This window comes from Aquila chrysaetos, chromosome 1 (genome assembly GCF_900496995.4).
Source record: "Aquila chrysaetos chrysaetos chromosome 1, bAquChr1.4, whole genome shotgun sequence".
Lineage (NCBI taxonomy): Eukaryota > Metazoa > Chordata > Aves > Accipitriformes > Accipitridae > Aquila > Aquila chrysaetos.
Window position 1 is genome coordinate 84,430,641 of NC_044004.1, and position 26,420 is coordinate 84,457,060.

Below are 26,420 nucleotides of genomic sequence, written 5' to 3' on the forward strand. Positions count from 1 at the left end.
TTAGAAAAAAAATTTTGAGAGTCCAGCCACAGCAGGTATACCAAAACTTCACTGACAAACTTCATTTCTTCATTCAGCCACATTTCATCTGTCATCTTTTCAAAGGTAAGAGCACAGAACTAAGAATTACATCCCTTTGCCAAGGGCTGCAAGTTCTCCAGTTACTCATTTGAAAAGAAACACTTAAACACACGAAAGAGCAGATGTACCGCAGGAAAAGAACTAAACTTACATCAGTATTCTAAACACTGACATTTCAGTTGAACCAGAACTTGGCTTAAGTGTTTTTAGAAGTGTTTCTGCATTGCTAGATTCCTTGTTACTTCTTTTGGAACATCGGGTATTGAACTGCACTGCAGTGCCTCTGAAAGCCTGAACAAACACCTTCCGGAAACAGATGTACAGCGTAACTCCCTCTTACCTGCTCTCTAATGACTTTTTTGTAGTGAGTCACAATGTTGTCATGCTGTTCCAATGTCTTCTTGACCTCCTCCTCCTTTTTATCTTCCTCACTAGACTTGTAAATAGCTTTACTTATGACACCTGTCAAAAACAGTTTCTGTCAACTTAAGCCCATTTCCCATATCTTTTTTGCCCTCACAACAGTCTCACAGCCTCGCCCAGTTTAAGTTAATGGCATTTAGAAATTAAACATGCACTTTAGGAAAAACAATTGTCACAAACAGGTTTAAGAAAATAGGAAATAGCAAATTTTTTACAGCAGGGTTTGCACACTTACTGCTTTACATACTTTCAGAACAGCAAGTGGGTGTTTTGAGTCCTTCCTATCAGAAAAGGTGTGTTTTACTTGCACTATGGCTCCACTACAGGTATTGCCCAAGTGGTTGTGCAAATAAGTGAAGGACTCAGAACTACAAGGGCAACATGCAGATTGAATGTGATTGGGCAAAACAAACCATCTTTACCATAGCTGCTTCAAGGTTTTTTCCTTCTCTAAAGTGGTTTAAGTTGGGCAATATTAATAAACAGGACCTTAGATGGTAAGGATGGTGACAATTTGTCTCTTTTGTGATTAACAGAAAACACTGAATAAAGTTCCTGTCATTTTCTAACAAGCCAGGAAATTCAGCATTCATAATTTTTCTCAATGAATCAGTTTGAAGCAGCAAATACCTAGATAGCGTACTTCCATGAATCAACCTTCTATGACTATCGTACACACTCAATACTTTAGTCTCTATGTGAGCACAGGCAAATACACCTCTTGGCCACATTGTGGCAACTCGCAGCATGTTTTAAGAATCATTTCACCTAAGAATAACCAGTTATCCAGTTAGTACAAGCCCTGATTATGGGCTTCTACTGGGAGTATTTTTACTAAATACTTGAACTGCAAGCTTGGGTATATAATTACTTACAGCTATCACTGTAACATGTTTTTCAGAGTACTCCATTTTAGTAGTGTCATCACACTACTTTTAAGAGGGTTACATTCAGCACATTTGGTAGTTCAGTCATCAGTTTTTCACAAAAACTACAGAAATAAGCATAACATCTCACCTTCCAATTCCTTTACAAGCTTGGTAAATTCATGATCAAACATCATGTGGTCTGGGCTAGAAAAACTAGGTTGTGGTTTCTGAGCAGCTCTAGAATAAAGTTCATGTTTGCTAATGAAGCCAAGCTTCTCAATGAAGTTCTCCCTGCCAATCCTCTTCTCAATCAGCTGTTTCAGCTTCTCTCTAAAGCGAAGAGACAAATCAATCACAGAGCAACACTGGAAAAGAGAAGAACCCATCCTTCCCTCAAGGTCATTTTTGCAGTTACAACTCTTGATTATCTGTGTCAGGTCTTAACCGCACTAGATGCTTCACATTCAAGATGCAATTTTTCAGTTGCCACTGACATCTGTTCTCAACCTAGGAACACACAGGTTAGGAGGACCTATGCAAAACAACTATCTGCTTTGCCTAGTGAGAGGTGGGTCAGTTACTTTGCATCCCATAAAGAATATGCATAGAAAACATTCAACCAAATATTCTCGACCACACCGCCTCAGTTAAAAGCCTCTTAAACCACCATCTGCCAGTCACAGAACCTTTCCCTACAGTCCTCTTATTTGTACATCATACTTACTTCCTATAGTTTTCCAGGGAATTGTCATTGTAGTAGATGGAAATGCCAAGCAAGAGTGCACACAGGCCTTGGACGAGCTGCTCCTCTTCTCCAAGGTTTTCAGCTATCTGCCCTGTGAGCTAGAGCTCTTGTTAAGGGTATTTGAGGCATTTCATAAGCACAAAACATGTAACATACTTCTCCCTGGATAAATTCCAGTTAGCATTATTTTCACATGTAAAACCGAGCTTCATTATGAAGTAGGCAAAATAGCTGATGAAACCCTCGCAAAGCTAGCTCCTGTTTTGAAGGACTTGGGTAGTCGGTGGTTTCCCTGAAATTTCTTTTCTCACTAACTGTCTGCTTAACCAAAGAGATTTAGTTGTTCCAAAACAGACTGTCCGTTTACATAAGGTGACAGTTTAGCCATATGTACTTTAGTCAGATTGTTTTCATGAAAAGCAAGCATCGAAATAAGCTTCAAGTAGGAAGCATTCTTCCTACCTCTTTGGTATAAGCGTGAGTCACACTAAAAATATCAATGGGCTTGTTGCGATAAAAAAAATACACTTTGCTGGCAGAATGACATAGCTTTCTACTGTACTTTAATTTACATGCACACCTGATAGACAGGTCAGCATACACAGAGCACTGTCAACAAAAGGCTGGTTATATCTCTTGCCCCAGTGCATTTTATTTTATGTCATGCACTATCCCTGGAAACTGATCTAGATAAACTTGCAACTTGAACATGAATAATCCAAGTAATTGCTAGACAAGCAGTTCTACTCTGCAAGCAGGTCAAGGATACAAAAGGTACATTGGCTGGATTGTGAAGGAAGTGGGTGACAGCAATCGAGCAGTTGCTTAGCCAAGTGCAAAGCAACATCAGTAGTCCAACCCTGGTCTGTACTTTGCTGCCCTGAAAGAATAAAACCTCCCATCGTTATCGTTCCACAGCAAAGGACTAAAACACCAGAAAAAGCTGTACTGACTCAGAACTCACCTGCTTTCACCTCATCATTTTAAAAACAAGTCAATGTCTTTCAAAATACCCATTAGTTAGTTATACTGAACAAAGCTTTAGTGCTTTGATGAAATAAGCATTAAACCATTCATATTTAACTGTTTTCAGAGCAAAACAACAAGCAACACAGATGTGAAATAGGACTCAATGCAAATTAGCATCAATGTAAAATCATAACAAATTAGTTCTGCATTTAAAATTAATACTAGGGTAAAACGAAGGAACATACACACAGCCCCTGTAAAGAAGGAACAAGGTGTAAAAGAAGTCAGGTAAGGATTCCCTATAGGAAGAGATGCATCACTAAGACTTCCCCTGCTGACTAAAAATTGCCATGTGTTCCTAGTATTATTTTCTAAGCAAAGAAGCATAATACTGGAGTGGCTTTTGGTTCAGACAATATGTATATTACGCCAGCCAGAGGAATGCTAACTGCAGTATTTGGTTTTGTTAACTAGGAAAAATTCATTTTTATCTGCAAATTGACTGTCTTCTCAATTCTGTCCCCCTTGCCTTTGCTGCAGATATCGTGGGCACACCAGCGTTACAACAAGCATACCTCTCTTCCAGTAATCAACATTCAGAAGGCAAACAAGAAAAATGTTCCCTGCATGGACAACTAAGCTTCACACACAAGCACCTAATAAAGTGGGTAAAGTAACTGGAAGATAAAGTTCAGTCTCAAAGGCAAGGTGAGACGTATAGAGTTGCTGGGATATCTTCAAAAGGGGGCAAGAAAATACACTGGAACAAGTGGTCACAGAGATCAAGACAGTGGCAAGAGAGAAGTATTCATCAACAACAAGGAAAGAGTCTGTGCCTGAGAGTTATCTGCACCTGAGACACTGAACTTCCATCCTTGTCTCTGATAATCCCTATGCTTTAGAGCTGAAGGCAGTGTTGTTTTTAACTTTAGCTAAGCATTTGAAAAAAAAAAAAAAAAAAAAGGAGCCTCCCCCCCCCCCCTCCCCCGCAAGGTCTTTGAATAAGCCAGTTTGCCCATCAAAACAGCCAGTGAGCAGCAGTCTGGCAAGAAGCTCTTCTGTAGCAGGCTCCGAGCTACCCAACTGCCACTGCAGACCACAAGACAGGCAGGAACTAAGTCCAGCAACTCTGGAAGAAAATACCAAGCTCTGAAGTGACTGCCTTCAAGAACTTCCTTCTGAGGTGCTGTGATTTGCTCCAGTGTATCACCATCACTAAGATAAAACCATCTTCTTAAAGAAGGAGAACACAGATTACAGATACCAAGACTGTGGCACCCATCCCTAATGCTGCACACATGGGAAAGGAAGCATCTGGCCCTTTTTCATCATTATCATTGTCACCACTTCCAGAGACCCAGTGAGTACTACATGCCCTACTAGCAATCATTGTTTACTCTTTGCTGTAGGTTGGTATGTAGCTTTTTTGTCACCCTGTCATGCTGTTGTATTAACACACATCTTCCTTGCTGCTACCCTTCTAGCTGAATGCCACAACTGGTTTCCACTGACCTAGGCCTCGCTGCCAGTTGCCTAGTCCCCACCAAACTCTATTGTCCCCTTGCCCTCTCCTTTACTCTGGACTGGCTCATCTACCTTTCCCCATCACCATTGTGCATTTCCCCTACCTACCTTGTACTTGGTAATTAGTTAATGACTTCCATGCAGCACAACACTTGCAAATTTCTGCTCCTGAGGTGACATTTATTTCCAAAACAGTCTGATGACAAGACATGTTTAAGAGATACTCACTAGCATATAGCAGGTTTACCCACAGAGGCAAGACAGGATGCCCAAAAAGCTGTCTCACCACTTTTTATTACCTACTTGGTAAGGCTAAGAACTGTGTTCACACTCCAGTCTTCAAGTGAAGCATGAATTAAGACACAAGGTGACAAATCGTAGGTCTTAAAACATCATATAGAAAATAATCTATGACCCTCCCTATGCTCACCCTTAGTCTCTAGGAACAGGCCACTTGGCTTGACCAACTCCACCAAGCTCCAATTTCTACAAATGCCTGACTTTGCTACACTTAACCAGTTTAATTGCTGACGGTCTACATTTAATCCCCCAGTAACCACCCATGCAACACTGCTTTTACCCTTCTGGGATAGACAAAAGTTACTTGGAGCAACCAGTATCAGTCCAAGTTAAAAGTTCAGACTCAGTAATTACTGACAAAACTGCTATGGCACCCATTATCTGCACAAAGACAGCAGTCATGCCAAGTTACTCCTTGTCAAAAGATCAGTTGTCCCCTAGCTGAACAAAAAAAAAAAAAAAAAAAAAGCCTGCTTCAAACAGAACAAACAAGCAACACTGGAAACCCTTTTCCCCTCACTTACATTTACAAATACTGGCTCTTACTGTCCCAACACTATTAGCCAGTTCATACGCACTGGGAATAACAGCTGTAACTGGCAGCCTTGCCCTACAAGCACATTGGAACACCTCATGCTTCTTAAAAGAACACTGGTATAAGTGTCACTTATCTTGCTAGAAACCCGAAGTTGCTTTTGCTTGTGCGACCCGGCATTTACAGCACACCTTATCTGCTGGAAGCAGTGGCAAACCATGCTTATTCTGAAGTGCTGCATGCTATTCCGAAGCCAAATTAACATGTTCTGCCTAAGGGTTTCCACACAGTCCAGAACACCCTCTCTAACAAAAAAACCCCACACCACTATTTTCTAGACACACCATGATAACACCTACTGGAATAGATGACAGCTCTCCATGGCTGCTGTTCCACAATTCAGGGCTGGTAACAATACAACCCCACCCCTCAAGACAACTGTGATAAATGTGGTAAATAAAACAGACAATTCCACAGCAACAATATTTCAGAATTGTTTTTTCTGCCACTGATAAGCAACTTAGCAGTGCTTTAAAGTAACACAGCCTGAAAGTCAAACAACTCACATCAGGGGTCATATGCTAGTAATGAGATCCCTGCTTTTCACAACCAGTAGCTCCAAGGTTAAAACTTCTGCTAGAAAGTAGAACGTACAAAGTGGCCAGAAGGCAAATTAAACAGTTTTTCTTTTAGCAGTCAGGAAATCAGCAGTATGTTCCCACTTCACATTGTACCAGCTGTTTGCTACAGGCCAGTCCGAGAAAACAGCATTTCTAACAGTTTTAACTTTTCTTACAAGAAAGCGCATCTGTTAGGTGAGCAGATGGCGAATGAGTCTGCCCCACTGGAAAGAAAGCACCCATGCTACCCAAGATCTTTATCCCATAGTTTTGTGGAGCACCCCCAGAGAATCCCCTGGAGACACAGAAAGAGCTTATTATGCTAGGAAAATCCCAAACCCAACTGCATCACAAAGCTGTAAGTGGAAACACGTCAAAAAGCAGTTAAAGAAAACCTCCCCAGCAAGACCCAAGACAAAAGGAAAAGGCCTGCTTTTGGCAAGGAAATGCCGAAGCTGTGCCAAAACATACATACCCGTCTGTCGATCTTATCGCCCTGCAAGTTACACACATATTACTTGAGAACCTTGAAGTGGAACACATTTCAGAAACATCTCCCCAAAGTTTGAGTCCCTTGTATCATTTAAGGCTAAATAGCCACAAGCAGTTCTACTGACTCAAATTTACCTTAGACAAAAATGCCAGGAAAAGGATAAAAAAAGAGAACCATCCATTTTCAGGTAAAGCAGGTAAAGAAAGTCACATGAACAAGTTTGAAATTCCAGCATTCTGCCATTATTCTCAATTGCAGGAAAGTCTAAATGCTGCCAGAGCTAACTAGCTCCTTATTACTACGGCCATTTGGGAAAAAAGTATGCGTAACAGAAGTGAACGTCACAAGGAAGTGTGGGCTAGGAAGTGAAGTTCACTCGTCATTTGCAGAACCAGATGTTAACACATTGAGCATATTCTAAAAAGCTTTTAGCTTTGAATAGCAAAAAGAAAAATAATAAATACACAAGAGCCTGGTATTTCCAAGACATTTCAAGGTAGCAGTTAAATACAGGTTAAATACTAACTAGGCGCTGCTTCAGCAGCAAAACATGACTGGGGATCCTGCCCATTTGCCTTGTCTTTTAAACCAAGTTTAAGGTCTAGATGCTTTAGGACCCTCTGCCTACTGAGAGTAGGCAACATCAAGCAGCAATCGCTGATGAAAAAGCAAGATTTGCTGCTTTTCTCCTCCCCCTGAAGCATGGAGTGCTTTCAGCAAAGCTTAAAAACCGTCTGCAAGAGAGAGATAATGCTCCTTCTCATTAAGTTAACACTTACGTCTTCCTGCGATGCACCTGCGCAAGAACAGCATTCTTACTGGATACCCAGAGTTTTAACCCAAAGCGGGGGGCAGTCAGTACCATACCTGCGAGAGGATGTTGGTGCACTGTTGCAGCAGCGACACTGGTGGGTTGCCGATGCTCGTCGCTAGCTGAACTCTCAGGAGCTGTTCTTTCAGAGTGGCATTTTCCTGTAATGCGTGGGCCAGGGCCACAGCGGCACACCAGTTTGAGAGAGAGTCCGTGGAAAAGAGGCCCCCACAGAGCAGCTGACCAGCTGACACAGAGTTACCTGTAGCTACCAGAATGGCCAAGAGGTACAAGTGAGATTAAAACACGCCACAAAACTGGCAAAATATTTAAGACCTCAAAATACAGTTAAAACCCGGAAAAGGGAAACTAGTGACATTTCAGAGAAATCGTAAGCCAAATCATCTTGCTTGTATCAGACATAGTGGCAGGTAAACGATTTTGCAAAAGACATCAGCTGATGCATTAAACATTTGTGCTAACTCACAACTCACTGCAGACTTTAGCTTTGCATACCGTCAATAGTAGATGGCAGAAGCGTTGAAACGATTTCTCCTTGTCCTTTTTGGTTTTTGTATAAAAAGCACTGGAAACAATAGAGAACAGCACAACGTAGCACAAAAGGCTGCCTTTCATTTACCATGGACATGAGGAGTACTACAATTGCAGGCCTGTTTGAAAAGGAAAAAGAAAAACCATTAGGACTAAGTTGTGAATGAAGACAGCCGCAAATACACAATGTGGAGCGTGTTCTCCAGGTGAGGAAAGAGACTGTTGCCTACTCCATCTATTACCATTTCAAACATTGGAGTAAAACCTTTCATTTTAATACCAAAGTTTTTCAGTTAGTTAAAACACAAAACAGTAGGTTCATTATACATGACTGCAATGAGCTAGCATTCCTCTGCAATATTTTTATTTCACATTGAGTCCCCTGCTGCTCCCTGCTAGCTTCAGTAATACTGGAAAAGATGCCTCTTAAGGCCGCTAACAACTTGTAATACAGAATGCTTTTTCTACCCACACCCTCATACTCAAGATTAAGATCTCATTAAGCTAATACTTGCTGTTCCCCAGTCTGAGTAAATATCAATTGCCTATTTTCCTAGCCTCTAAATTGTTTTGTAGACTGTCCTCTGGCTGACAGTGGCAGCTTGTCCCCATCTAGGACTTTCACAGCTATTGCTCATTCACTTTTCAGGTACCATAAATAAAATCAGTTCTAGGCCTCATCTCTGTGGAAACACACCCAACACCTTCATGCTGTATCTAACAGACCCAATGTGAACTTGAAGCTGTTCCTCTGTATCATAACTACAAACTCTGAATTTAAACAATCCTTTGGATTAGACTGCCATTGCCCATACCAATACATCATTACCTAACACAGTTAAACACTTTTCTTCCTCTACCTTGGTGGATTAGAAGGTGCATTTACAGAGGCAAAGTAGTCTTGATTCATCTGGCATCCTCGAATGACTTCTGATACAGTATTAATGGTCTAGAGAAAAGGCAGAGAAAAAAATTAAATGGATAATTAAATGTGAGCCATAATTTCCTACCTAGATTACTCAAAATTAGTCAAGATAACCCTGACAGCTCTGTATCAAAAAAACACATACCAAGTCTCAGCACAGAGATTTATTCAGTAAAACCATTTCAAATAAAACACAAACAACAAACAGCTGCGAAGCATATTGAGCAAAAGTTAAGGGACAGAAAGCTCAGACAGCTCTATCGTACCCAGTTACCTCCAACTTCATTTTCTATGTCAGATGGGTTTTGCTATGGCAGCCAGTTAAAATGGACATTTTACAGAAGTTAAAAGGTGAACCTTTTAAGAGATAAAAAAACTGGAATGGAGGCCACGCCAAAGGAACAAGTCTACACTTAAAGCACATCATTTTATCAAGGGAAAAAACACCTCCTCCTACACTGCTGACAGGGCTTTCTAAGAAGCTAGTAATCCCTCATCATTGGAAATACGCCGAGTCAGAATACTTCTACACTCTCTCAAAAGAAAAAAAAACAACAAAAGAACCCACCCCCAAAACAGGGGAAAAAGAAGAATCAATTAAGCCACTCTGGGATATGCTGAAATCCAACAGGAAAAAAAAAGCCAATCTGAATACTTTCTGGTTGCAGAATATTATGTAAAAGTCTACCTTACATTTATGCTGCCCATACAGGAACCTCACATCTCTGACATCTGAAATACTTTCGTAGCAAATACTATAATTTCAGGTTGTCTCTGCAGCAACCGTTATCCCTGTAGACGCCTGCTTTCACCCATTTAGTTGCCCTCATTCCTACATCTATGAGCTCCCTCTTACTTCTGTCAGGATATCAGCAGGAACTCCAGTTGCCATCAGGATTGTGCAGAGCTGCTGTAACAACCCACAGTGAAACATTGCCTTCTGACAACTGCTGGTAGCACCAGGAGGATTTGTGGGAGACACGAGTACCCGCACAAGCTAGAAAAAAAAGAAACGTTTCTATGTGAAAAGAGCCCGAGACTTTCTCAAATGCAAAACGAAATGAATTTACCCATTTGAAGTTTACCCATGAAAAAGAATTGCTGCTAAAAATGGAGATAAAAGGGAATACTTAAACAGCATGTTCATCTCATTACTACATATGACCATTTGATTTTGAGTTAGGTGAAACCCTCTACAATCTTGAAATATCTTACTCCATTGCAAATTTTGCAACTACGTGATGAGAAGTCAAGCTGTACCTATGCTGTTATTTGACTCGCCATTTGTCAGAACGCCATTTCACAAAGTGAGAAACTACCTTTATCATTATTGTTCAGATTCCACACAAAGTGCCACTGAACAGGAAAACCTTAATACATTTTTTGGAGGGGTGAGCAGAAAGGAAGATGCCCAACAATTGATAATTATAAATCCATAGCGAAGGCAGCTCTTGGAACTCGGTTAATGCACCACAGCCATACATGAATTCATACAGGAGGATCTTTAAATAGAACACCCCAATAACATATTTTGGCCCAAATCATTGTTGCATCTTAAGTTACACGACATGAAGTTAAACAATATGCCAGCCATTACAAAGTCACAATTTGGCAACAGTATTTGTGCTCAAAGCAGTACATCTCATGAAGGTTGGTAGCCAATTCTGACCTAAAGACAACACAGGGATTTTGCAGTTAACTGTTACATTACACTTACTCTGCATTGCAAGACTGCTGAAAAAGCGTTGACATCGGTACTTAGGAGTTAGATGAAGTGTTTTACCTGCAGCATTAGATGAAGATTAGTTACTTTCTGTGCAGACCACCCGCAATTGTCATCTCCAACTTCAAACCAAGGCTTCATACGCTGAATATATGAACCTTCTTTGAAGAAATTCTGATTGGAATTATTATTCTTCAACAAGTTTTGTAATAAGAGGAGACAGTCTTCCACTACTATTCCTGGTGAGACAGAACCCCAAAAGATTAATCAAAAGACAACACAGAGAAAACTAACTAGCTTCTCCATGCACTAAGTATGTTCTAGATGGAACAGAGCTCACACTTCTGAACTCTTCTTTCTTAAAGATTAGATTTGGATCCAGAACTGTGAACTTCATGCATGAAAAAAAATAATCAAAGATCACTCTAAATTAAGGTCATCGATGTTGATGACCAGCATATTTCCAAGGAAACCATAATTGTGTTCATTCCACAAGTCTGAAACAAAAACATTATTTCCAAAGAATATACAGTCTGTATGAGTTAATTGGGTAGGAATGGGAAGAACTTCAAACGAAGCCTCACAACCACTTTCTGTCTTGACATATACCTACTTCAGAGTCAGGCTACAGTACTGTCTCTTTGTATTGTAAGCACTAAAATGAAGTTCCTCTTGAACTGCATCACGAGGCAAAAGCAGCAATTCTTACTGGATTACACATTCATTCTCTTTAATCGCTGGCTACATCTTCAGCTCGTTTCAAAGGAACTTTGGGGGTTATTTTGGTGGAGAAGCAGTTCTTTGAAATAGCCCTTACAATGAGCCAATTCAAACTCAACTCCTTAGAGTTGCAGCAGCTTCCCGCCCCAGGTTTTACCTGTACTGAAAAAGTACTATAGATGCTAATCAACTATGTACTCTGTGAAGAGAAAATGAGACAACACGAATAAAGGCATCCTGCTTCTGGTACTGCTGGGATGCCTCCAAATCTGGACTTGACAGAAAGGATAAAGACTTACTCCTTGCACTTGGGAAAACACACAGGCAGTGCCAGACTTGGGAGTGGGAGAACAAAGAGAGACCAGCTGTCACATTTCCCGCTTCCCACTCCTGCTGCAGAGCCACAGCTGGTAATCCAGCCCTTGGCAGGGCTGCAAGACAGGAGGAATGGACACATAGGACGGGGGAGGCAGAGAACTCTTTGCACTTAGGAATTTACATACCAAGTCTCCTAAAATTATTAACTGCCTAAAAATAGCAGCTTTGAATCAAAGGTTTGCTTAATCCTTCCATGCCAACATACCTGGAATAATACAGATGGGAGAGAAGCATTAACTGCTCCTGCAGCCCACAGAAAGGTCATGGAACAGCAACCTGTCTTGTTACTGAAATAGATCCTGTAGCAAATTACAACTGGTGGTAAACTCCTAATGTGTTGCTAATTTAAAATAAAAAAAAAAAAAAAAGAGCGAGCACCTACATGCTGCATCATTTTTGCTCATTTTTTTAATCTCTTTTTTCCCCCCCACAACAGGTAAATGATTTGGCAAGGAGCTGACCAGAAAACTGAAGTTACTAGTGAGGCTGAAGAAACTCAGCAAGCTGTTACTTCCAGCCACTCCAAGCATCCAAGGATCTTGCAGGAGGAATGCAGACACTTAATTCCGTAAGTGACAAATGCAGCATATGCATATCTGACACTGCCATTTTAAGTATATGCATTCACAGACCTAAGCCAAACAGGAACACAGAAACTCATGTACACATGCTCAGAGAAATTAACTGATATTTTAACTAAGTACCTCAAGACTAGTTTTCAAAAGATGCTGAAACCCCGCCCACTTGCTCAGTCTTTTTTTGCTTGTTTTGTTACAACCAGGCAGCATGTTTTGATCCTTCTACCCACTGACGTAGCTTCCATGTACATACTAACATCAGACCGTAAACACTGTCACCTAAGAGCTTGTGCAGAAGCACAAGATGATGAGTAAGTCTTAGACTTAACTGTACCTCCATCGCTGTTTCCTTCTTCCGTTATGATATCCAGAAGTCTCTCAAAGGCATTTTCAAAGGCAACAATCTTTTGTATGGCTGCATTACTTTTTGTCAATTGCTGTAACAACAAGACTCCCTTGCAGAGGAGAGAAGAAATTAAACTTAGTTTTACTAGAACTACATTGCTTTTCACAAGTCACAGCTCTTGGAAGGATGCTGCATCAGCAGCATAATCCTTGGCCAGAATCACAGGACAGAACTACACGCCCTGCAACTCAGCACATCTAACAAAACGCACCATAAACACCATGCAATAGTTCCCTCACGCCTCACCGCACTTCAAAATAGAAGCACAGTACCATTAAAAAAAATGCTAAGTGGCTATACAGAATAAAGAGGGAACTTGTAAAGCACCTCATCTCTTCTGTAGTAAGTAATTAGAGCATTTTGGCATCTGATGAGTAAAGAGTGGAAGTGAACCTGACCAAAGGCCAAGAGAAAGAACAGCAATTCAATTGACAGTTACTATTTATTAAGAGGATGAACTGCCTTTCTTCTATACTTACATCATTTCGTATAACCTCCCTAGAGTCTGCTAGTAAATCCATGAGTCTGGAAACACCTGCAAGAAAAACATTAAATTAAAGACCATAAAAAAAGGTGGAGTTTTTTGGTGCTGGAGGCCTTTAAAACACCTTGATCCGCACTCCCATACCCCTCTGCACTGATGTTTGCTGAGCTTCCAGCTTCAAGTTTATCAGCAATAACTCAGCCACTTACCCATAGGGCTGACAAGAATTATCTGCTGCACTTGAGGTCCTTGCTGCTTTAAAAGAGATGTAAGTAGTTTCACTCCAGGCCAACGAACATGGAAATCAAATTCCTGCAAAGATGGAGAGGATTACAATAAGTAATAAATTCCTCAGTATTCAACTTTCTGTTCCAGACACCAGTTATGAATAGACACCAAACGGATAAGGAATTTCATCTCCTGTCTATTTCTTTCTTCATCCATCTTATTACAGCAGGTGGCCAGCAAGGCAAAATCTATCCTATTCCGTGCTTCTTTCTGTTTTATTATCAACAATGTGAACTCCCAGCAGCTTCCTTTCCTCCCTCTCCTCTGGGGCAGCTTTCCTAGCTATTTCTTCTTTCTAAAAAGCAGTCAGTCCGATCCTCCAAAGGTCAGCCCATATTACCCAGAAATCCAAAAGGGAAAGAAAAGCAAGGCATTCTGTATCTTCTTCCTATTCTCAAACAGTAACAGCAGCTTCTCTGTTAAAATTGGGTCTTGTCAGCAAGAGAAAGCTCAAGAACTAATGAGTCCATGGACAGACTTGACCAACCACAACAAACCTTTGGGCCCCCCAGGTCAGCTCAAACTCATTCAACAGCTGACGCCTGGACCCACATCTCAACTGAGTCACCTTACAGAGCCTTCTCTACTTCTAATCCTGCTGGTTTTAAAGCATCACCTTGAAGTAAGCCAGTAGGCCACTAATTTGGCCAAGCAGTCTTATTTTAACCCTGTTCCTAGTTACAAGTGAAAACTGAGTGTGTGTCATCCTTCCCTCAGCACACTGCCTCTCCCAGACACTGGCCAAGATAAACATCTCCACTCTACTTGCTGCATAAAAGAGGTGATAGCTAATCCATTTCCTAAGCATCTCACCAAGCAAGCTAGGTGGTTTATAAAGCTTTTTCTAAAACTGACTCTTGTACAGGACAAACCTTGAATGGCAAGATATTGCTAGCAAAAAGGATGCTGAACTAAGGCATCTGCAGAGAAAAAGAACAGATAACTTAGACATTGCAAGCTTCCAGCTCTGCACAATGCTATGTACGTTTTTATCAAATGACACTTCTGTGGGCAATTGCACACCAAGCTAGTTTCAACAGTCACACAGCTCCACCTATGGGTTTCACCTAACTTTAGGACAGGTGCTTGCTGTTTTGAACTTGCAGATCTCAGATTAGGATCAATAAAATCAACAGAACTCTGCTGCAGAGTAAGGCCCTAGTCTAACACATAACAGATAGATCAATCAAGTATATTCTGGATTTTCCTAAAATATCCAATGCATTTATGCATCTCAGGATTATATTTATAAGCCAACCTTTCACACTCACTAGGTAGTTCTATAGGACTGTCAGGCACAAACAGAAGTTTTAGAAAGATAATTTTAGTAACTCACTAACCATAGTCTACAAAACTGTGCTCCCAATTTGCACTTCTATCTACTGAGGCCGAAACTCAGCACTCGGGGATTAAGCCTCAGATGCACTAACAAATGTTTCATGCTGCTGAAAGCAATGACTTAAGTTCCATAAGGGAAGAGTAGAAAATCATGTTTTTACTGAAAATGGACTACAAAGAAAAAGAAAAAAAGAGATTCATGTTGCTCTTCTTCTCTCAAGCACAATCATATTCTTGGTTTGGAAACACAAATAAAAAGGCATTTCTTGAGGATAAAACCATTGGAAAATGAGTTAAACGCATCATGCTGATGGAAAGCAGTCACCCTTTCTAGTTGAACTACATCTCAACAGACATTACTATCTCATTATCATTTAATTATCATCTGGAAAATTATCCTTGCACAAGTGACTAGAGTTGCTGTTCATAGAGCAACACTGTTTACTGTTTCTAATCAAATATCTAAAACCCTTTTGATGCTACTCTGCTTTAAAAGCTGCACTAACGGCATTCCTCCAGTTCATAGTATTCACTCACCTCCAACCCCACATTCACTATGTCTAAGAACACCTCACATTCGGCATAGGCCGCACTACAAAGACAAAAGCATAGCTCTACCCATTAAGATAACCTCCCTGTGCAGCACTACATATCCCTCAGTATTCCAAGTACGATACTGCTACTCACCTCCACAAGAGTCAACAAGAGTGTGACATTTTCTTGCTGTTTAATGAAAATCTCTGTGAACTGACTTCCCAAATCATCAACTTGTTTTGGTAAGTTTTCTTCTGTAATAGTAAAAAAAAATTTATTAGAACACATGATTGGAAGAACTTCAGGTAGTTGTGATTTTGATTCTTACTAAAATAGGGCCATGGGTGACAAGAAGTTTTAGAGTCACTACTATACTGTTAATTATCACCAAAAAAAACCACTAACACAAGCTTTGCACAAAATACAAAAGCTACATTATTCTAAACAGAACTTTTCTTGAGAGGTGTTTTGTTTTAAAAACAGTAGGGAACAAAAAAAATCTACTAAAACTCATTTCAGCATTAAAAGAAAAAAAAATCCTATTTCAATGTATCATATCCAACAAGATTCACAGTTCTCACCCACACAGTTGCCCGTTACAAATATAACCAACCACACGCTTAAGTCAGCAGAGAATTCAGAGAGAAGAGAACCCTCCCAGCAGAGGAGGAGCAGAAAGCCTCCAAGTGGCTATGTTCACATGCAGCTGAACTGATCCGGTAGAGCAGTTGCTCATAAGGACCATTCACTAATGTGCAAAAGCAAAGCACATTTCATACCAACAGGCATGAAGCAAGCGGTGGGGAATATCAACTATCTAAAGCTAAATGGTTCAAACACCTCCTTTATTTATTTTGGTTTAGCAATAGAAAACACCTAAACATCAGGAGAGTAAGTTTGAAACACGAGCATCAAAACCTCTCAAGTCTTGGAATCCGAATTGATTTCGCAAGGGAAATCAAGTACCATTCTGTTATTTACTCTTCACCTGTGTAGAATTGGGGTAGCATATGAATTTCATCTTACACAATTATTTCATGCATCATTGTTGCACAAACAAAACTCAAATGCAGAAGTATCCCACAAAACAGAAAACATGCTAACTGCATCTCGGCACTGCTGCTATTTTTATAGGCTGAGTGACAATTTACAAAGCTATTTCACAAAACAATCATATGAAGGTGCTACTCGTTGGCATAGTTAAGCAATTTCAGTTGCAAAATTGAGGAGGCACAATTCTAATTCAAAGGGAGTTTTTTATTATACTTTCATTTTGGACACGAAGAGAAGACATTTCATTCGAGTCCAGTATGATTTCTGAGACCTCAGCTTTTCAGCTGCTTAGCAGTAGTTCAAATCCAGTCCCACTCAATCGGGGTAGGAATTCAGTTGCACATGACAGCAGTGGCCACCCCATATGAAAAGAGGCTCACCGAGTTAAAAAAATAGGTTGGTTCTCTGCTTGGTTGTGTTTACACAAGGCTTCTCACAACAGCGCAGAAAGCCAGTGAACACAAATTAACTGTTAGGGGAGCAATACACAGGACACATCCACTCATAGCAGCTCCAGCCAAACACCCTTCTCCCTATAAAACTTCTCCCCACACATCCCCTAACAGCTTGCTGCTTTTCTGCTTTCTCTCTCCATAACCTCCAAGCTCCTCCCATGCCACAGAACATGCTGCCACCTGCCTGGGCTCTATTCTTTGTTTTACACAGTTCAGGCAGTCCAACGCTTCATTGACGAGGCACAGCAAAGGAACTGCTGCTCATCTTCTAAATCAGGCTGCCCTACAAATCACGCAGATGTACGTTCAGCACTGCGACACCGTCCCTGATAGGCTACCTGATGAAAGCACAGGCACAGGAACAGCTTGAAGCATAAAACACAAAAAAAACATGGTAAAACCACAGAATTTCTGACCAAATCCAAAAGTCCGATTTGGTTAAATGAAGGCAAAACAAGTATTTTTCCTCCTGCTGAAACTGCAGGATCTATAGCCTTATCAAGGAGTCACTAACAAACCATTAACAACTGAGCAGCTATAAAAAGGGCCAAAGACCAGACAATCTTCAAATGCTGTAACTTGTTAGGGGTATGGCAAAATGGAGAAATCAGAGGACTCTACCATAAAAATATGGTGCCAAGAAAACAATTTTAATGCAACCAACCCAATTCAAACTGATGGCTATGGTGATTTGCTGCAAGGTATCAGTTTATAAGATCTAATTTTTAAGGATTTTCAGTACAGGAAAGAGGTTTTTGTTTGGCCTTTCAGACATCAGGGAGTAGCTGACCATTTCTCTAATGCCTTATAGCAGTATTTCTCCCTTGAAGCAGGTTTATCGGTAGGTAGCTTACAAGAGGGAGAGAGAAGCAGCACCAGTCTGCTCGAAATTTTTGGCTGCAGAAACTAGGAAATACTAACAAAAGATGACAAAAGGGAGGATGGACTGCATGCAAAAGTAAGTCTAGCCCAGGCTCGTAGCATCTAGCAGAATACAAGTCAGATAGTGAGCCCCTCTGAAGCCGAGGGTCTTATCAAATCTGGGTCACTCATGGTCTATATAAATGAAAATAAACCAGGTAAGCCAACTCCACACAAGTTCAGTTGCTGCACTTGCTACTGTAGAATAAGAGGCAACTCAGCTGAGAATCATACACAGATTGCATGCGCTGTAGCTTGCTGCAAACCAAGGAAAGCCCATAGACCTAAAATTTTCTTTTAAATAGATGCTTAAGTCAAAATATTCCACTTGGAATTTTCCACGAGCTATGAGCAAACTTCTTGTGCTTTACCCAAACTCAGCTACAAATAGCGCGTTTGAACTATGGATTCCTCCTAATTCCAACTCTTGTCCTTGCGCAACTTCTAGGTGCTTCGGCCAAACCTGAGCAGTATACACAACTTAAAAAGCTTCTTGTAAGTTCGCTGTAGTTTTTATTTATTCCAAAAGCATGACTCCAGTTCAGGGTGTTTTGGATTCTTCTATAAAAGGGACAAATAAAAGTTGTCTCCCTCCCAACTCTGGCTTTTTCTTATCAGTATTTCTTCTACTAAAATTTTTTTTAAAAGGGAGAGAGGAGCCAGACAGAAAGAAACAAGCAAAGTGAAACTGCATCTTCTACTTGCATGGATACACCACCTATCTTGGAATCAGACTTCTACCCATAATCACTCTTTAAATCCACACATTCACAGGGCTCAAATAAAGAGAATGACTTCCATCTATTAAGATTAGCTCCTAGCAATTCACTAACAAGCAGCACCGCAAACCGGAATTTAATCTTAAAATAAACAGATGAAGTGCATTTTGATAAAACCAGTTTAAAAACAGAGAACATGCATAGTGTTAGTGGTAACTTACAGGAGAAGCGAACACTGTATTTGAACATGCATTGCTTAAAAGAGACACTGTGAAGGATGCTTACGTGCAGCGCATGCATTTGTGTCAAACTTCAGGGCTTCTTGAAAACAGAAATTCTGTTCACAAACTTTTGCCCATTAAAATCCTACCAGTTCTGAAGCTGCACACTTTCATGACATCCTAAACAAGAATTTATCATTATTACAATCTTTGGAGATCTGCTGGCATTCATCATGCCCAAATCACATGAGAAATAAAATTGGGAAGACACTTCAGCTCCAAAGAACATGTATAAAGCAGAACGCAAAAAGCTTTCACTAAGCTCCGGTGCAAGTCTTTACAGTGTCCTTTTTAAACGGCAGCAAGCATTATGGGTGTAAGTAGCAACTAGTCCTAATACAAAGTGCCATATTCATATAAGTAAAGGTTCTTTTACCTTCAGAATCATCTGTCAATGCAGATAAAAGAAAAAGAAACAAGAGAAGGGTTTACAAGTTGAATAGATTTCCAAACAGCACAACCAATAGCAGCATAAGCTCAGGTTTTCAAAGCAGCCATCCTAGCTTTCTATGGCAGCAATTACTCCTTCAGGTAGTTCTTATGGAAGTGGCCAAACTAAACAACCCCATACTCTTAGAACACTGGTGATCGCACATACGTAACTCAAGTTTGTCAATTCTTTGCTCTTCATAGGAGACAGCTAATAACATTCTTGTCAAGTCCGTAATCAAGGCCACTACCATGAACATGGATTCACCAGCACTGTAAAACTCTGATCTTGTTCAAAACCTCTTTCATCAAGATCAGGCAACTGGATGAACAGGGAAAAGAAGGGCAAGTAAGCAAAGCAACAATTTGAGAGATGGTTAAGAATAACATATCACAGAAGGATTTCTGCTTGCAACTCACTTGCATCTATGCAAGACGAGACAGTTCGTTGCAGAAGACACTGTGAAAGGACATACTGCACAACGTAATGCCAACATACTGGCAAAATTTACTCATATTGGAGATATCTCACCTACTTTACATAAGGTTATTTATCACTTAAAGAGACTTTGAAGAAGTATCTTGGGGTAAATACTGCAGACAAGAGACTTAAACTCTAACGGCAGTATCACCTCATATCTTGCCCATTCAAAGGAGCCTTCGCACTCCACCACATGTAATGGAAACTAAAAAATGAGATACAAGTACTGTGAGGACTAGAAAGACTCTTGAGGTCCGTGGCAAATGCAGGACATAATGAACCCACAGATATTCAGCCACCTTAAACGTAGCCTTCCGCTCACACTGTATTCATGCTTGCCCAAGGCCTCTGTTATTTTATTTTTGGACAAGCTGATATAGTGGATTTTCATGTTCATTCAACCAAAAGCAGAAAGGATATCCTACAAGCCTTTTTATTTGTTGTCTATGTTTTTCTCTCATAGCCTTGGAAAGCAAGTCTACAGCCATTTGGCTTGGATTACTAGTTTAAACAGGGATCAGGCCAGGACCTGATTGGCAAATACAAGCAGAAATGGTTTCCCAAGCAACACCTGCAACAAGGCACAAGTGAAATGTCAGAAATATCAGCTGAATCCCCCAGTGGGCTCTACTACACAACCTGCTTCAGTTTAACAGCTAAGTGACCTTTCTAGCAGATCCACCTACTTAGGAGTCACCTCCGTGACTGTAACTAGTGCCTGGTCTCCATTCTCCCCAGTGATGGTGGTGAGAGCAAGGGCACACAAGCTCAGCACCTGACAAGCATCGCTCTCTGATTGAGTCCTCCTCCCAAGCTAGCACTCACACAGCCCTCAAGCAGATCCCATCCCCATTCTCTAGGCACACCTTTTGTGCTAAAAACAGGGAAACTCAGGTTGTTCTGCCTTCCACACCATTCACCCAAGAGCCTGAAATGGTTATGCTCCACAGCTGTTTTACTTGTCAGAAGCATCTGGCTCTTCTTGAGTCTGGGCAGTCATGGCTCCTATTCATGTACTTAGCTTTAAGAACATTCTTCTAGCCCAAGCCTAACATGGGTTACTGCTGTCATCTTCTTCAGTGTACTGATGTTTCTGTGAAATATGGGGTTGTTTTTAAGAGCTGTGACCATTTCACTGGCCTTTGAGACCAGTTTTGATGGCCTATCAACAAAGGTCTTCGAAAATAAAATAAAGGCAGGAGGGGCAGGGAGTTTCACAGCCTCACTGTATAGTACCTAGTTCTACATCTAACTATCTTGGGAAGGACAGAGTCTCTTTCTAAAGGCCACAGCAGGGCTGAAAAAGAAGGTTTTTCACTCACATAGAACCACCTTATCATAGGTACCTGAGATTTTAATCTCTCAATATCCTTGTTAAATCATCAGATAGTAGTGTCCCATTTGACATTAACAGCCAGAACTGTCCTTTCCCAATAGCAAAGAATGACTCGATTCTTTATTTACAAACTAGAAAAAACAACAAATTATCCCATTCCTACCTGGCTGCTGTTCACAGAACATAGTTTTGAAAATTAATAAGAGATCCAATATTACTTTAATGCAAGCTGCATACAACAAGATTTTTACCATTGTTGTAATACCTACACAATAATAAAGCAAGTCTCCGCATTAGTAAATCAGAGTATTACAGTTAATAATTTGAACAAAACCACCAAGGAGAGCACCCCCACAGTTAATACAGCTATTACTACCAAGTGCTTACCTTGCTCCTCCTCTTCTAGGTCATTCGATATTACATTGTAGAGTGTGTCCAAGGCATAGCCAATTATTTCAGAATCTGAACTGCAAATGAAAGAACCACTTTTCTTTAATGACGTATTTCCAGCTACTCTCACAACATAGCTTCTCTGCACAAGCATTTCCCTTTGCAGCATTATATCAAGTGAGAAGGACTAATGTTGACAGACATTTTGTAATACCATGTAACCATGAGCTGTCCGGTCCCCAAATAGAGTCTAACTCCTTTTCCCAGTTCCATTCCCTCAGGTGGTCACATCCAGAAAGTCTGGTGACACAAGATGACCACAGAAAGCTTCACTGTAAGCGTCTCTTCCATTTCCTGAATCACTCCTTCCAACCTGCTTCTCAAGCATACCAGGAGAAATCTCTGGGAAGGATTCAGACCCCCTCCCAGAAAGTCACCCAAGGAAGCTGCAGACAAGCTTCAGCACCATCCCAGGAAAGACCCTTCCCGCTACCCCATCAGCAAGAACCAGGGGCCAAAAGCTTGTGCTCCACGTGAATGCAATGACAACAGCTGCAGATTCTCCCTAACAGGCCAGCCTCCGTGTCACCAACTAGGACTACACCCAGTTATTAAGGGTTTTTGATCTCCAAGCATCCCCAGGAAGCTGCTAGGCAGCCAGTCTAACCCCAAAGCATTAGTTCACCTGCTCACACCAAGACTCTTCTCTTAAAAAGTCCTGCTTTACAACAGACCTATTTCTTCTGCGTTACAACGGCTAAACAATCCGTAAACCCTATGCTACAAAAAAGACCCAGTCCAAGAGTTTTTGGGGGGAATGTAACCATTTGTGCTACTTACTTTGTTGCTTATAAACCACAAAAGTAGGAAAGCACAGCTGGTCAAAAAACAAAGGCAAATAAAACATAACATCACAAAGGAAGGCACCTCAGAGTGCAGGAGGACACACCTCACAGCTATTTTCATGTCTTGCCCAAGCACCAGAAGAGCATGCTGTCAAAACAAGACCTCTCATTCAACCTTTTCACTATTTGCTTTCACTGATGTCCAAGGCATACAAAGCAAGGCCTCCATACCAAATATAAATTTGCATTTTAAGAAACTACTAGGCCAGTTCAGAGCAGAGGGCTAAAAAAAATCAACCTAACTAGCAATCTTAAAAGCCACGCCTTAACTGAGGCCAGCTATCTCTGCTAGACCACAAATTAAAGACAACACACCTACCGCAGTTGTTGCAACCAAGAAAAGTAGAGATGCTTCAAGGTGATCCACTAGCTTTGAGAAGACAGATGGAGCAATCTGTAGCTACATTTCTTTTATCACTACAGCAAGGGCTTTAGCAGGCTGTCAAAGTGACACCTCACCTCCCTTTTTACAGCACTCACACTAAATCAAAAGGTAGAAATAATCAGGTGTCACTGTAGTTTGTTCTTTCACATGGGTTTTGAATTGAATCCTGGTCATGCTTATGTCCTCCCAAGACACATGCATTTTTCCTCAGTGTGTCACTCAACTCGTACCACCTGCTTTTAAGCTGGGCTGTCGTAAAAACCAAAGGGGAAGAAAATTATCTCCTCCTCTGCCAAACTGTTAGTCAGGGCACATAAAGGAAGCTTTTAGTCCATGTAAATGGTCTCATCCAGCAGGTATGCTCAGATTTCCAGCCTGCTTATGTTTTCCCTTTATTGTAATTTTAGTTCTTCAACACAACACTACAAAGCCTATGGTTTCCTTTTCATGTAACTGAGACAATTCCACATGTGAAAAACTTATAGAAATTATTTCCTGGAGACTTAAAAAAAAAAAACTAGCTGCAGCCTTGCTTTTCCTTTCCCTTGTTAATGAAATCACAGCAGCTACAAAAGAATAAGCAAATTTGATGTAGATGTGGTAAAAGCAGGTCTTGTTTCTCCTCTAAAGAGGAACACATCACAAAATGAGGAGCAGCATCCTATCTTTGTTGTTCACTGCCTCGCTACCATCTGCTGTTCGCCACATACAACGTTTTATCGATTATTCTGTTCAGACTGAAGCTGTGCAGCTTTTGCTCTGCAGTGAAAATCAGTGAAGAAATAGACTTCCAGTCTGTCACGCATCCATAAAAGATGCGGCCTTTATGCAATGCAACAATCCAACACAAGCCACCTCAGCTATCTTCCCTCTGCTAGTTGTGCTTTTATGTGGCACTCGACCAAGATGTCAGTGCAGTGCTCTGAGTCCACAAACAATAGCAGAGAAGAACCATATGGAAGTGAAGGCACCCATGTATTGTCCTGCCCAGGTAGGTGCCTCAAAAATGCTTTTTTACCTATTCTTCTAGAATTACAGCATTGCACTGTCAGAATAGAAACAAGCATCATCTATACTGTCAAGAAAAGCATGGAAAAGCAGGGTGTTTCCATCACGTCATCAATCACAGCATGCCTGGAAAGGAGGGCATTTTGTTCCCCATAAAAACCCATGTCATGGATAAACTATCAAAGGGATAATGGCATTTATACAACCTCTTCCAAAAGTTTTAATGAGAAGCATATTACAATTCAAAAATAAGAAAACTCTTTGTCTTAGGTTCATGTTAGGTTTCAAACTATTTGAATTGTCACGGTGAAATTTAAAAACCTCGTTGTATAAATAGAACAAAAGCAGTTAAAGATCAAGTTGAGTTCTCGCTCTGGTGCCTTTTCCCACACCAACAGTTGAGTGGTAGTGGCCTGTTCTGAAGTCAATGCCAAATTTCTTTCCAAAATAATCCCTCATGGGATGTGGCAACATCTAGACAGCAAGTCAGGCAAAGTCCTCTATTAGATCACTGTTCCTACTTCATATTACAAAATAAACATATGACATAAAAACAGTGGTGTGTGTAAGAGTCTGGAACATTTAAAAGCTGACTCAGGAGTGTTAGCAGGCTCCAGGATGGCTGATGTGCATAGCTGAAAAACTAGTGAAAGAACTCAGTTTTCTATAGAACCGGTTTTAAGTACTCAGGCAGGAGACAGAGCTTAAGGCAATCTATAAGTAAACTGTATAACAAGTGGAACAACGTGTTCATTTCAGAAACAGAAGCAGTGTATTTCTGTTCCAGGTTAAAGGCTGTACATAATTTGAAGCAACAGTATAAGATCTGAGGACAAAAACGAGAACAAGACACAAGAAGCGCTCAGCATTTCAGTGCAGCCATGCAAACCAGGCCTCTTCCCTACTAGAGTTAGGAGATAAAGCTATAAATGCTTCTCACCTCGTACTAACAACTTCAGAATTAAGGAAATACCAGCATGCCTTATAACACAAAAAGCTGAAGAAAAGCACGATTCACTGCAAGAAATGTAAATGATTAACACAGCAACAAGGGTGCAAATGGAAGGAAGGAAAGAACTAGTACTGCTACTACAGAGCTGATAACGTACTTGTGGTTATCACTTCACATTCCAAAAGAAGGAACAATTGATTCACCAAAATCAGGAGAGACACCAGAGATGGAAGACACATAGTTTTTTACTCAAGAGCACATGAACAGTAGTTAACATAATTCTCAGAAAAGAGCTGTGCTATTGTACTTGGTTGAGGTCTTAAAGCCAAATGACTTTTCGATTAGATACTGATTTCACAGGGAGGTTATTTGCATTAGGAAATAGTCCTCTCTTACCAGCAAAGTTGCTTCAATTTTTCATATTGCTATTATGCATTCCAGCAACACAAATGCTGCTGAAGATCGAACAGTTGTGCATCTTGAACTGCTGCATTAATTTTTGGTAAATACGTAATAGGAAGGCGTGTTTGCAGTTGTCACTGTTCTCACATTACAGTACTCTGTACACCAGCTATCCATTCCACACACACATCCTGGCTCTGCAAATTCAGAGACCCATGCCTGCTGCTGGCTCCTCCCCTGTAATTCTTTCCACCCAAAGACCCCATTCCTGAAAAAAAGGCTGGAGAGCAGATTAAGCCTCATCTGATACAGTCCAGGCAAGCCCTGCTTTTACTCAACTGGGAACTAAGACAGGAATCCCAGGGATTACATTCACATTCTGAAGCATGCAAAACACAGCAACTACAGGCGTACATCCCACACAACAAGCAGATAGGTGTGCAAAATCTCCAGTCAGTAACATAACAACTATCAGCAGCTTCGGGGCCAAAAAGCTTCACCTCAGGAGCTCAGTCACCCATCTTCAGGCCAACCTAATAATCACTAAAGAACCATATTTCCTTAAAGCTAAGCTACAGAGGAAAGCAAAAGTCACGATTTTGACTTCAGCATACTGTTCTCCTCATCCTTTCACATTTCTAATCAAATTAGACCTTCTATAATCTTAAACTTCACAGCCACACAGTCCGTGTACAGGACCAGCACACGTGAGTCACTCACATGAATACGGTGACATGTGAGAAGACAAATTGAGTCAATCATTGACTTCTGTTTTCTCTGAAGTTGCACTGTTGCTGCTGCTGCTTAAAAATAATCTTATGCAGCTGCAAGACAAAAAAAAAAATAGGGGAGTATTTTCCACTTCTGCAGAAAGCTTCAGGGCACCTCAGGTGGACACTGCGAAGGTCTAAAGATCACACCTACGGGCATACACTGAAACAGCAATGACAGCACAACAGCACTGTCCTCTGTCACACCACCATCCTCTCAGTTTGATATGCCAGTCACACTGGACACCAGGAACAGCTGAGCCTGCGACTCATTTATCAACCAATTATTCAGATGAGCTGGCTTTGCTTTGTATTCCTACAAGTGAAAGAGTCCCCAACACCTCACCTCTGCAATCACAGACACCAAACAGTGCAGTCACACCACCTGTAACACATACCTGAACTTATCAGACACAGGTGCTACAACTAGACCTCTCTCAAATGAAGCACAGCATACAACATGTAGGCCAGCTGATGCACTGGTCCACCATAAAACATGCAGTAGGTAATCTGCCTATCAGCATTTTCTCAGCTAAAAACCCCAAATCCACAACTACATATTTGCTGGTTTTTGAACTCAAAACTTGTCACACAAGACATCTGCACAGAGCCCCAGCACACAAAAACTCCAAAGGGA

The 26,420-nt window shown here is 40.9% G+C and overlaps 1 protein-coding gene across 8 annotated transcripts in view; it reads right to left on the reverse strand.

Moving 5' to 3' along the window:
- USO1 (USO1 vesicle transport factor) overlaps nucleotides 1-26,420 on the reverse strand; it is a 35,594-nt gene that overhangs the window by 7,041 nt on the left and 2,133 nt on the right. The window contains exons 4-19 of one of the 8 annotated variants that reach the window (XM_030026361.2): nucleotides 21,359-21,438; nucleotides 19,102-19,113; nucleotides 15,450-15,550; nucleotides 13,346-13,448; nucleotides 13,132-13,187; nucleotides 12,581-12,701; nucleotides 10,631-10,809; nucleotides 9,704-9,844; nucleotides 8,783-8,871; nucleotides 7,887-8,041; nucleotides 7,427-7,632; nucleotides 6,542-6,562; nucleotides 2,888-2,998; nucleotides 2,098-2,216; nucleotides 1,522-1,703; nucleotides 422-543 (exon numbers count right to left, since the gene is read on the reverse strand). In XM_030026361.2, coding sequence (XP_029882221.1) covers nucleotides 422-543; nucleotides 1,522-1,703; nucleotides 2,098-2,216; nucleotides 2,888-2,998; nucleotides 6,542-6,562; nucleotides 7,427-7,632; nucleotides 7,887-8,041; nucleotides 8,783-8,871; nucleotides 9,704-9,844; nucleotides 10,631-10,809; nucleotides 12,581-12,701; nucleotides 13,132-13,187; nucleotides 13,346-13,448; nucleotides 15,450-15,550; nucleotides 19,102-19,113; nucleotides 21,359-21,438 — 1,798 coding nt within the window. Of the gene's footprint in view, nucleotides 1-421; nucleotides 544-1,521; nucleotides 1,704-2,097; nucleotides 2,217-2,887; nucleotides 2,999-6,541; nucleotides 6,563-7,426; nucleotides 7,639-7,886; nucleotides 8,042-8,782; nucleotides 8,872-9,703; nucleotides 9,845-10,630; nucleotides 10,810-12,580; nucleotides 12,702-13,131; nucleotides 13,188-13,345; nucleotides 13,449-15,449; nucleotides 15,551-19,101; nucleotides 19,114-21,358; nucleotides 21,439-26,420 lie in introns of all 8 variants that reach the window. The other 7 variants (XM_030026350.2, XM_030026374.2, XM_030026372.2 and 4 more) reach the window with 7 other exon arrangements.